The sequence below is a fragment of the Haemaphysalis longicornis genome, unplaced genomic scaffold (assembly GCF_048455015.1).
Source record: "Haemaphysalis longicornis isolate Haplotype H1 unplaced genomic scaffold, Haemaphysalis longicornis Haplotype H1 scaffold_15, whole genome shotgun sequence".
Lineage (NCBI taxonomy): Eukaryota > Metazoa > Arthropoda > Arachnida > Ixodida > Ixodidae > Haemaphysalis > Haemaphysalis longicornis.
Window position 1 is genome coordinate 7,417,489 of NW_027526257.1, and position 12,085 is coordinate 7,429,573.

General features: G+C 47.4%; 1 protein-coding gene across 2 annotated transcripts; it reads right to left on the bottom strand.

Moving 5' to 3' along the window:
• Window positions 1-1,567: 1,567 nt before the first annotated feature.
• On the bottom strand, window positions 1,568-10,194 carry LOC144165746 (uncharacterized). 2 transcript variants are annotated; one of them, XM_077695535.1, is made up of 5 exons: window positions 9,981-10,194; window positions 3,253-3,462; window positions 3,074-3,138; window positions 2,789-2,883; window positions 1,568-2,705 (listed from the first exon to the last, which is right to left on the bottom strand). In XM_077695535.1, the coding sequence occupies exons 2-5, from the start codon at window positions 3,359-3,361 to the stop codon at window positions 2,654-2,656; spliced, it is 321 nt and encodes a 106-aa protein (XP_077551661.1). In that variant the 5' UTR covers window positions 3,362-3,462; window positions 9,981-10,194; the 3' UTR covers window positions 1,568-2,653. The 2 variants fall into 2 exon arrangements, 1 of the variants encoding a protein (XP_077551661.1); XR_013321498.1 differs by lacking the exons at window positions 2,789-2,883; window positions 3,074-3,138.
• Window positions 10,195-12,085: the final 1,891 nt, after the last annotated feature.

The window sequence follows — 12,085 nt, forward strand, 5'->3', positions numbered from 1 at the left end:
CTCATAGCTGATTCTGTCAGCTCCAGGGGCTGGCTTACCACATGTGGACAATGCAGTAATTAGTTCGGGCATCGTAAATCGTGCATTGTATCCTTCATTTGAGCGTTGGTTCACACAAAGGGGCTGACGCTCAGCTGCTTTCTTGTGCTGGAGAAATGTTTGTGTGTAATGAGAGGAACTGAATACGTGTTCAAAATGTTTGCCGAGAGCATCTGCTTGGTCTTTTATTGTGTTACCCACAATATATTTACAAGGGGAGTAGGGTTGGTCTTGTAGCCTTTTAGTTTCTTTATCCTAGTCCATACTTTGCGAGAGTCTGTGTAAGAGTTTATAGACGATATAAACCTTGTCCAACTTTCGTTTTTTGCTAAGCGCCGTGTCCGCGCGCGCTTTCCTTTGGCTTTTGCCCGTTTAAAATTAAGCAGGTTGTCTGCCGTAGGATAGCGGCGTAAAAGTGCCCATGCTTTATTCTGTTCGGAACGTGTACGCTTGCACTCCTCATTCCACCATGGTCTAGGTCTGGGGAGGGTTTTACGAGTGGTCTCTGGAATGCTCTTTAGAGCACAGTCAAGAATATGGGCCGTAATAAGTGAGCTGGCTGCTTCAACATCTAAATGATGAAGGGGTTAGTCCGGAAAGTTCTTTGAATGTTTTCCAGTCAGCTGCATGTTGTTTAAAAGTTCGAGGCGAATCGGTGTCTTGGGAGTTATTGCTTAGTAGTTTTACGGGGAAATATGGTCGCTGCCATAGGGGTTGTAAATTACTTTCCACTCACAGGTGGGCAGTAAAATTGCGGAGCCAATTGCCAGGTCTATTGCAGAATATGTGTTGTGGGCCGTGTTGTAGTATGTTTCTTATTAAAGATGCAACTGCCGGATGATGTGATGAACTTTCCAGAGGGGGTTGTGGGCATTAAAATCCCCAATAATTAAGTAGGGTTCAGGTAGCTCATTGGTGAGGTTTTCGAATTCGACGCTGGATAGACGATAGTCCCGTGGAATGTAAAGAGAACACACTGTAATTAGTCCATCAATAATTATGGCTCTAACGGCAACTGCTTCAATTGAAGTATGTAGCTGCAGGTGTTGACCCAGGTAGCACAAAAGAGCTTGAAGACTTCTACTACCGCGATTTTTCAGGACGAAAGAAACGGCTTGCAAACATCCCAGACAATCCGATCACGCATTCGCGACGTTTTCGAAAGGTCTTAAATCACGTCTAATGTCCAGCGGGTATTACTATTTATAGACGATTTATTTACTCTCTTTAAAACATCCTCGAAAATCGGTTTAGAAGTGGGATTTTACAAGAGCTGTATAAGTCTGTTAATGTGACTTTTCAATCCGCATTTTAGAGGGTTAGAAGACGTTCTGATAATTCTGGTCTAGAAAAGGGCTTTAGAAAGGTGCTAAGAATCCCTTTCTTGGGATATATAGAGCCGCTTTTTAGACGTATTAAGTACGGCTTTATGAACCCCCCTCCCATTCCCCCTCCCCCGGAGGTGATGCTGGGGGCGAATGCAGCGGCTTTGCTGCATGCATTCGCAATTAAAAGCCATTTGGCTCGAGCAAACATTTTATTGAGACCAAGCCATGGGGGTAATGTACTGAGGAGAAAAATACCGTTACAATTCAGAACACAATGCGGTGAAAGCGTCCTTTCCAGCTGCCAGAAGCATCTTATATAAAAACATTACAGTGGTCATACGAAAGAAAGAATTCTGTACAAATAAAACATTGAACAAAAAAAGAGCAATGCAAGAAACTTGTAGCAACAAGTCCAGAACTCTACACTTCCTTATTTTCAAAGAAAGAATGGAGGGAAAACAGAACTCTGAAAACAAAAACAAAAAAAAAATCAATGCAAGAAACTTGTAAAATCAGGTCCATAACTGTGTGAACTTGCTTATGGATATTGGAAGGTGCGAATGAAGCACAAATAAAACACTACAAAAAAGGCACACGCAAGAAACTCTCACCATCACGTCCACAACTTGTACAGTTGTGTATGATTATTTGAAAGCAAGTATGCAGCACAAATAAAACTTTCACGAAAAAACATAAATAGAAGAAAATTGTACCACCAGGTCCACAACTTTGTACATTTGTTTTTAAACTGAAACAATAAGATGCAAGCGCTTGTTTTACAAAAAATGATACCAACTTAGGAAAGTGAAACAATTGAACTGCGTTTATCTGATAGATTACATTGTAAAAATGTACCACGAAATTACTAGGCAGAATACCAGTGGTCGCCTGGAGCCAGCAGTGTTAAGTATACTTCCTTCCAAATAAAAGCCCACGTGCAGTATGGCTAACAAAGCATCACCAGCGGGAGTGAACATATCTTAAATGCGAAAGCTTTTCTTCAATACACATGGTTCATACATGGTTGAAAAAAAAACGAAAACTATGCACAATTTTTCTAAACAAATAAAAAGCCATGTGCAGCACGACTAGCAAATATCACCAGTAGTAGTGAACCTATCTTAAATGCCAAAACTTTTCATCAATAGGCATGGTTCATACATGCTTGAAAAAAAATACCCTCAACAACCACAACAGATAATGGGGTCCTCTTCTCTGCACTGGTTAGGGGCAAATCCTCTGTGACCTTTCTGTCGACGACGCCTTTCCCATTTCTTGCACTTTCCTTAGCTGCGCTGTACTGGTCGTACCTCCAGCTGTTCAGGTTGTCTGGATGAACTGCAGAAAAAAGCCAATAAATACGCCTAGATGTGTAATTCGTTTAAAATACCGTGTTATGTGTTAGTCAATGTGGGTCTTACGTTCGCGCCTTTGCATTCTTGAGCTGGATCACGATGACTGTCTTCATTTCTGCGTCCATGGCTCCTCGTGTTTGCATATTTGCTCTCACAGCCTCCTAGAAGCACGCATAATTCAGAGAACATCCCTTTTTTACGGCCTCTTGTTCGTTAGCAGATAAATTTAACTAAACTGAGCAGTTGCAATAAGATAATAAAAAGTTGAACCAGGGCAAGCTGAAGCAGCAAGCATGGTGCTATTTAATTTAACACTGCAGGCTTGACAGCCCAAACTACCTATTGACTAACCTCTGACGAGGCGGCACAAGCCTTGTTTTTCTGGCCCGAGTAGCTGAAGTTCGCCGTCAATTCGTCTACAAATAAGAACCGCAACTGAGCCCCACAGTATGACCAACGGATATGCCACCTAAGCCTGCAAGTCGCTTGATACGAAAATAAACAGCAAGTGAGGCGGGAACTTCAAACACCTTTAGAATGGCCTGCCAGGCTGCGTTCGAGGTCCTTGTTTTCCTGAAGGCTGTCCTCCAGTCTTCCTAAATCTTCAGCACACTTCAGGGGAAAGCTCCAGTCGTCCATGTTCAGTTGAGGCCTCTCGCACTATCGGTTCAGAAGATTTAAAGTTTGCTCATTTTGCTGCCGTACGTAAGCAAGCTCCTTCATGATGAGCTTCCTGTCAGCTGCATTGGTAAAACAATACAAAGACGCGCAATGCAGACCAGTTGCAGATGTACGGAGAGGGACAGCTACTTTATGTTCTATGGCCTAGGTCTCGCTCCAGTGAAACAGTCAAAACCATAGGCGTAGAGTTTTCAATTTCCCGGTGGGGGCAAATACACATGTATGTATATATATATATATATATATATATATATATATATATATATATATATATATATATATATATATATATATATATATATATATATATATATAAACTTTTTTTATTTTAGTTGTTTTATTTTTAACCTTCTAGCTGTCTACATCCCCTTTTCCCGCGGGCTTTGCTGATCGCGGCTACTGCTGAATTGACGTAGCACACACTGCATACGCGTACAATTTTCCAATCTGTCGTGAGAGTGTGACGGGGGTGGAAGGCATCGGTGCCCCGCGTGAGCTCAGAAAGTTTTACATGTTCGCTGAAACGGTAGGACAAAAAATTGAGAAAACTGATACATGGTGTCATCATTTATTCTTTTGTAAAAAAAGACATTAGGGGCTATAGTTCAATAAACAAAAAATGGGATATCTACAAAAGCATGAAAAATGAAATATCTACAAAAACCACACCTAATGCATACAACCCTCCCCCCCCCCCCCCCCACACACACACAAAGTATATGGAGACATGTATAAGTGAAAGCACAACAAATAAAATCACGAATCAGAGTTTTGATACACGTATACATTGTGGGGATCCCGACGCCCAAGCCATTGCGCGATCACTGGGTTTGTGGCGTTGCGCGGCGCTTTTCCCCTCTCTCTCCGAGTTGCTGGCGGAGAGGGGGGAAAGGAGAGATAGGAATGAACTACCACGGCCGCTGGATCAAAGCGCATCCAGCGGCCGTGGAACTACAAGCGACAGCGTCTTGTAGCGTTGAGTGAAGTGAAATCAAGCGCTTCGGTAACACTAAAGTATTAGGGTTGTTCACATGAATGTTAAAACGAAAAAAAGTTTCAACGGAAGTAAAGTAACAACTTTAATTTTTAACATCTACCGAAATTGTGTTTTACGCGCCGATGCTCCTCCTCGTTTCCGCGAACGGAGACGCAAATACAACTCTCGAACGTAAAATCATATCAACTGACGAAATTACAATATTAAAGCTAAAATGGCGAAACAATGACTGGGAGATCCCGTGCACCGAAAACTCCCACACCGAAATGAACTAAACCGAAATGTCGGGATCCCTGCTTACCCACAGGGCTGCATTGCCACCGGAACGGAGAACGCTTAGAAAAGGTAAAATGAATGAATTTAAACACGCATCTCCACCGACTGCTGGTAGCGAGTAATTCTAAACTACGGTCTGAACGAACAGCTGAATATATAGAACTGATGCCACACATACATTTGCCTTGTTTCTTTGCATGGGTGTCCAGTCCACTCGATCGCGCAGCCCAGCACAGCCACTTTCACACGGCACGCTTCCCGCCAAATAAAACGGTTAGACGGATGGTTCTATACTCTTGCCAATCACGTGTAGCGACTGCTTCTGTCCGGCCCGCTACGTTGTTCGGTCGACCGGCCCTCGTCTCCAACTTCAAATTTTTAGTTTCCTTGCTCCCAAAACACCAAACACTTCAGTTTTATGGCACAGAAACCACGCCTCTAAATGAGTGTCACAACAGTATACGAAGGCCAACCGGGCCGCTGATTGGCCGGGTTGCTTGCACTGTTTTTTTTTTTCTTTCATTTTCGTAAAGGCTCGGACTGAGTGTCAACTAGCCGGCCTAGAGGGGCCAAGGGGCGCGACGCGCCACAGATGGAAGTACTTTCTTCGAGTGCATTTTGTTGTGTTTCTCCAGGGGCGGCGGACACCGCTTAGCGCTTCGGCGGCAACTGGGAATTCTCGGGAGCATGCGAGGGGGGCGGGGGCCATGTGGTTTCGCACCGGGCGCGTTGAGTGTTCAGGCTGCAGCGCGGGAACGGTAGCGGCAGCGCAGCGGCGGGGTCATAAATCGCTGGGTGGACTTGTCCCGAAGACGCGAAATGTCAAGGCGGCGGCCGCGGCGTCGAAGGCCTTCTTTGAGACTGCAACACGCTCTGGTTTGTTTTGAAGTGAGTAATTCGGGGATGACCGGAAACAGAGCGACAACTGGACATAAATTCTCGGAACCGTTGCCCCCCCCCCCCCCCCCCTTTCTCCAAAGAGCTCCTCAGCTTCTTATTTCTTGTTTTTTTAGGCTTCCCACTTATGCGAGGTCGCAAACGTGTTGCGACCGTCAGAAATGCGGGCACGAGCCAGCCATTGCACCGCCTAAGGGGCGCCAAAAACCACTGTGTCGCCAAGTGATTTGTGGGCAAGCGGGTTACTCCGCATACGCGCACACGCCGGAATGGTTATCGCCTCCTCCGCAGAAGTGGCGCAAGGAGGGGAGCGGTTCTTTATCGAGGCTGCAACCGTGGCCGCCGAACCACGCGCACTTGTTTCGAAGAAGTCGCTTCCTTTACTAGTTGCCGACGACTGGGGCGTCCGCAGAACAGCCGGCCGGCCCCATTTTCCGCCTTTGCCGATGCCTACACTGCGTGGAGGCTGGAGCGTTGGGTTACTGCGGCTTCCCTGTGTCCCACTGGATTGAAGGCCGCACGCTTCCCCACCGGCCGCCTCCTTTCCAGCTTCCTCACCGTTTCTACAAACCGTGTGTGTGCGTGCGCGCACGGCTCAGGACGCATTCCGAGATCAGTGCGCCGGCAGCTTCCGAGGCATCACGGGTGCGTGTTCGTTTGCCGTTTGGGTATCGGAGGGTCCTGTCAGCATGCGGCATTTCGGGACGTTCCGCTTGCTTCACGACGAACGTTTTTAGGCCATCGACTGGTTTGTAGTGGGGGTGCGACCTTTGACGTGATGTTTATGCGCGGAGCGCAGGCTTGGGAACAAGTCAAATATCCTCAGAGGTGCAATAAAACCTCTTCGCCCCTAACTGATTTCTGAAAAGGGGACCGCTACACCTGCATGCTGCGGAGCATCGAATAATAACGACGAGTGCCCTCTTATTTCTTCTTTAGTGCTTTTTTACTGTCTTTTCGGTATCGAAATTCACCCCCCCCCCCAAAAAAAAAAAGAAAAAAAAACAGTCTCTGGGACCGCTTATGCACCCAGCCAGGGTTGTGTGGAAGACGTTCACGCTTTCATTGTTTTTCTGGGAAAACCAAGATGTCGCAAATTTAATTAAGTGCACAACGGGCGGAGAGCTGCACCTTTGCGGTCTTGCCAGCAGAAAGGATGATAATTTGTATGGGAGTATTGAAAGACGCGTTTTCCTGTGCGACTGCGTCGAAGGGGCCTGAGAGACGTCGATGTTTCTCTTGTAACGCCGGCGAAATGTCAGTTCTCACGGGTTGTTACCGCTTTAGAGCGTGCAAAGAGCGGGTGCGTACTGGTCGGTATAGTTACGCTAGCTGCGAGGTCATTACAGGTTTCACCAACTATCAATAGGATGGCCCCGGCTGGTCGGACGAAGAGAGTTCCACACGAACTTCCCCGGTGGGGGCGGCGCCCCCACCGGGGAAGTTCGGTGGGGGCACGCGCCCCGTTGCCCCCACGTAGTTGACGCCTATGGTCAAAACATATCAGTATAAATGACAGCACAACTCTGCTCACGGCTACCCTAAACGGCTACCCCAGCGCGACCTAAACAAAGACACAGTGGTGCATATTCAGTGCCACTGTAGACGTAGGGAGTTCACCTCTTAGCCGTGCAGGCTATGCCTCAGCAATGAAACAAAATTCCATTAACGGGCTTTAACGAGCAGTAATCCTCACCACTGGCGGCAACGCATTAAAGTTTATCCTTTACTCAAAAACATGCATCCCACACTTCACTGAGGTCAATGTCTCGCTCGTAGCCAAGCCCACCAACGGGCATATGGAAAACACCATGACATCGCGTACACGGATGCAAGTTCATACCCCACCCAGTCTCGGCACCTGGAAGTGGCGACTACACAACATAAGTTCATTACTTGCGCCTCCCTTAACACCCCATCCTCCTGGGTCGCCGAGAACTCACTGTTCCTCTGGCAATCACCCAAACTACGTCACCGATCATACTCACGGATTCCCAGGCTGCCTGTTGTAGTTTCTTGTTGGGTAAAGTGGTCCCAAAAGCCCTCCAGCTACTGAGCCATGATCACTCCACTCGAACATTGGTTTTTTTAGAACTCTAGCTCATTCCTCACTGGTTGGCAGCGACTATGCCCACCAGCAGGCCCACGGCCGTTTTTGCAAGGCTACCGAGGGCGATTTGGACACTCACCCCTGGTCACCTTCCAAGACATCAATCAGGCAGCATTACCGCATCCTTAGGCAATCCTCCCCTCTTCATTCTAACCTACCCAAACACGAATAAACTACTCTCAGTAGAATTCACACAAACACTTTCCCTCACCCGACCTGGCTGCACCACCTTTATCCAACTAAATACTCCTTAGAATGTAAAATTTGTTCTCAACCAGGCACCCTAACCCACATCATCGTCATCAGATGGGCTCACAAGCCAACCCTTCCACTTCCTTCCTTCTCTGCCAACGATGACGGCACAGCCTACACTTCATTACTCTTCACGAATCGTACAATCGTAAAGGCTGCAAACAGGCACAATGCATTAAGTTCGCTTGCAACCAGGCAGCCTTAAAGTTTTTCACATTTAGGTAAACTGGCGTTTACTCAAACTTGTGCAGGAACTAGCCTCCAGTTTTGAAGTTAAAGACAAAAGCAATCCCGTGAGTGATAATGATGAAAGATTTTTATCAGCTGTAAAGGGACAGTTAAGACAATAAGGAAAAGGTCAACGCTGGCATGCCTGGAAAAATTAAGGGAGTCGATATTCGGCCGCTGTCCGGTTGCGATCTCACCGGCAGTTTTCTGTCGCGAGCTGCCTTATTATTTGCCAGCTGCTTCGCTTAGCCACGGCACATAGATCTTCCGTCAGGTGAAGGGTGCAGGCCTTTTGCGCTAGGATAATTATTTGCCGGCAGCTTGGTTTAAGTAAAGGTCCTATTCTAGGTCTATTTTAAATGCGTTGTGAAGGCGCAAATGACCGAAATAACCCACGTGGTCGTACTGTCACGGAAGTTGTCCTTCGCGAGCAAAGAGTGCAGGCATTTCGTGTCAGAATAATTATTTGTCGTGAGAGCACGGCCGGGTGGCTTATTTCGGTTATTTGCGCCGCCACAGCGCATTAAAATTGGGCCTAGAATATGACCTTTAGTTAAACCAAGCTGCAGGCAAATAATTACCCTAGCGTAAAAGGCCTGCACCCTTCACCTGACGGAACATTGATGCGCCGCGGCTGAGGCAAGCAGCCGGCAAATAATTAGGCAGCTCCCACAGAAAATTGTCAAGAAAGCTGCCGGCTAATAACAGCTTACAGCGTGGAAGACCGGCACTCTTCGCTCCACGGCAGCTTGCGAAAGAAAACTGGCCAGCTGTCTGCCGGTAAAGCGCGTTCTCATACAGCATGCCGGCACTAATCATGTGACCGCAGCAAGCTAATAAGGGGAGACTGCCGGCAAACTTCCGCTCGCGCGGGTAGGCCGGCTGCCGGCCGAATATCTACTCCGAAGAATTGATGTTTCAAGCTGATATATTTTAAAATTTGCAAAACTAACCATCGCGCGACATTTTTGCACTACTTTAATTTAACATTGCCGAAAGAGCCTTATCTCTAACCAGGATTTAACATCTTGCGACGCTTACCACGTCTATCATATCTATGGCTGGGGCGGCATGTCGCGATGGCAACAGTCGGGTCGGTTCCAACACAGATCGCTATTTGAACCTGCGTAGATTTTAATTGCGGCAATGCGTGGATATCAATTGCTGCGAAAAAAAAATAAACAGGCGCCAGTAAAATTGCAGTGCCGCTTCGAGCGGAGGCAACCATCCTGGAGGCGGTTTGCAGAGCTTTATCGGCATCAAAACACGGATATCTCAGGCTCTGCGGCTGGGTAAACGTTCACCCATGACGCCCTGTCGGGTAGGCACTGCGTCATGGCATGGGACGACAGAATTCTCATAAGGAGTGAAACAAACCCACTTGTTTGTCTACGGCCCTCCTGGGTTAGTGCACAAAAGATGCCGCAATATTTTGACGCCGCTTTTCCCAAAAATTACGGTAAAAGCGCAGCTCAGCGTTTCCGACCAAGGATGCCAAGATGGAGCACAAGTTGTCGCGCAAGTAAACCAAAACATTTAATAAATGTTACAATGCGAACAAAATATTCCAGGAGCAGCTGCTTAACCTTAACACTTCTCGCTTGAAACTAACCACGATGTTACGTACTCGTGTTTGACAACATCGCGAAACTGCACACATCAAGAGAACTTAACGGGCGCTTGTGGCTGGAAATAAAGGTTTTTTTCAGAATCACTGTCAAAAATGCACCAGAAACATTTACGAGTCACAGCGCGGCGGTATCAACGGGCGGAACAAAATGTGACCTATGAAAAGGGCACAAATAGCAAATACTTACAAAAATGAGGGCTACACAAAGAAGCTCGAAGATCGGCGCCCAGCCGCAAACTGACCGTTGGCGCCAAAATGATTACTCTCAACCCAGCGCGCGCCCAAGCTCATGCGAACGCTGCGGAGGAGGTAGAGGCAGAGAGGAAAGCCACTGTTATCCCAGTCCATGGAGTCACATCAGGCCATACCGTTGGCGCCAAACCCGATTACTCTCAAACCAGCGCGCGCCCGAGCGCGGGACTTTACGGCCGTCTACAAGAAGGCTAGAGGAAGAACTGCTAAAAGCAGTTATCAGAAATACGTTTTAAAGACGTCATAGTCGGAGGGATATTATCCTTGCAATGATTGACTTCTAGAAGCCATCTTTTTCTGTCGGAAATCCCTTTCTGACGTTTCCTCCATAAATACGACGTTTTCTAGATATTCTGTGCTGCCTGGGGACAAGCAACAGATTTTTGTACTATTATTGCCACGTGGTAGTTCAGTCTGTCTTTACGAAATATAGTGTATTGTGTTAAAAAGTTTGTCTGAGATGGGCGTAGGTGTGTTTTTTGGAGGCACAGTATTTTTGGTTTGTGATTTGAGAGTATATCATATATATCGTCAAGGTTGTTCAACAGCCCCCTACAATTCCACTGGATAACACTTTCAGCAGCCATAAATACCAAGAGAAGAGAAATACAGATCATGAGATGTTCTTTTTCCATTAAAAGGGTCATTAGTGAGGGAGTTTTGTTTTTGGGGCCGTTTGAGTAGTTTGCCTAGGTCGCCCAGTGAGTTCCCGTAGTGATCTTGGACGACTTTGGTTTGTTTGATTTACCCCGACCAGCGGAACTGCGGCGCTCCTGTTGTGTTTCAGAAGCAGGTGTGCTTGGAGAGACATCCATGGCCTCATCCAAGGTTTCTGAAGGAGCTCCTTCAGAATGAGGCCATGGATGTCTCTCCAAGCACACCTGCTTCTGAAACACAACAGGAGCGCCGCAGTTCCGCCGCAGAAGTGTCAGTGGAGACACTGTTTGTGCTAGAGGCCGCAGCCACAGCATTGGACATTGCTGCAACAGCAGTGACCGCAGGAGCAGCCTTCTGCTGTTTTGCAGATGCCCGGGATGGAGCCAGATCATCACTCATCTGGATTGAGCTCGTGCTTGAGGCCTTAGGCACAGCACCAGAGCTCGTGCTGGAGGCCTTAGGCGCAGCACAGGTTGTCGCGCTGGAAGCCTTAGGCACAGCACTAGAGGAGGGTGTAGCAGCAGAAGTCACGGGAGCAACTGTCTGCTGCTGGGCGGGGGGCTGTGGCGGGACCAGGTTGCACTGGGTGCCCGCATCCACCAGACGACGCTCCACCCCCCGGCGAGCAGCGTCTGCGTAACTTCTGCCTGAAAGCAGGGCATGCTTCAGGCGTGCTTGTGCAAAGGTTAGGTTTTGAGTGACTTTGAGTTGAATTATTTCTTTTTCCTTTTTGAATGCGGGACATGCACGTGAATACGCAGCGTGTGGTTCCCCACAGTTTGGACATTTCACTTGTTCTTTTTTGCAGTCATCACTGGTGTGGTCAGCACATACGTGCACAGTGAGCACAGGTGGGTCGGCCACGACAAGACTGAGTTCCGTGGCCATACTTCTGACACTTGAAACACCTTCGAGGACTAGGTATGTAGGGGCGTACTGGACAGGATATGAAGGCATCATGGACGGATTCAGGAAGCGTTGGACGGTTGAAGGTCAGAACAACATGCTTAGTTCGAATTTCCTCACCTGTGCGACGCATGGTGATCCGCCGCACAGCCGTGACGCCCTGGTCCCTCAGTCCTTCAAGCAAATCCTCATCTGTTTCGTGAAGCAGTTCCCTCTCAGAGATCACACCTTGCGTTGTATTCAGGCTACGATGTGGTGTGACCGTTACTTTGAGTTCAGCCAGGGTGTTCTGTTTTAGTAGGTTCTGACTCTTTTAATGCACCTGACCTGCAGTGTCATGAACTGAAAAACTGTGTTAATTCGGGCTTGTCATGTTTACAGTGTTTATATTTTGTTTCTTTATATTTTGAATATCATAAGAATATCCTTGTGCTTTTTTAATGAACATGACCTGCTGTGCATTTTTATTGCATTTAC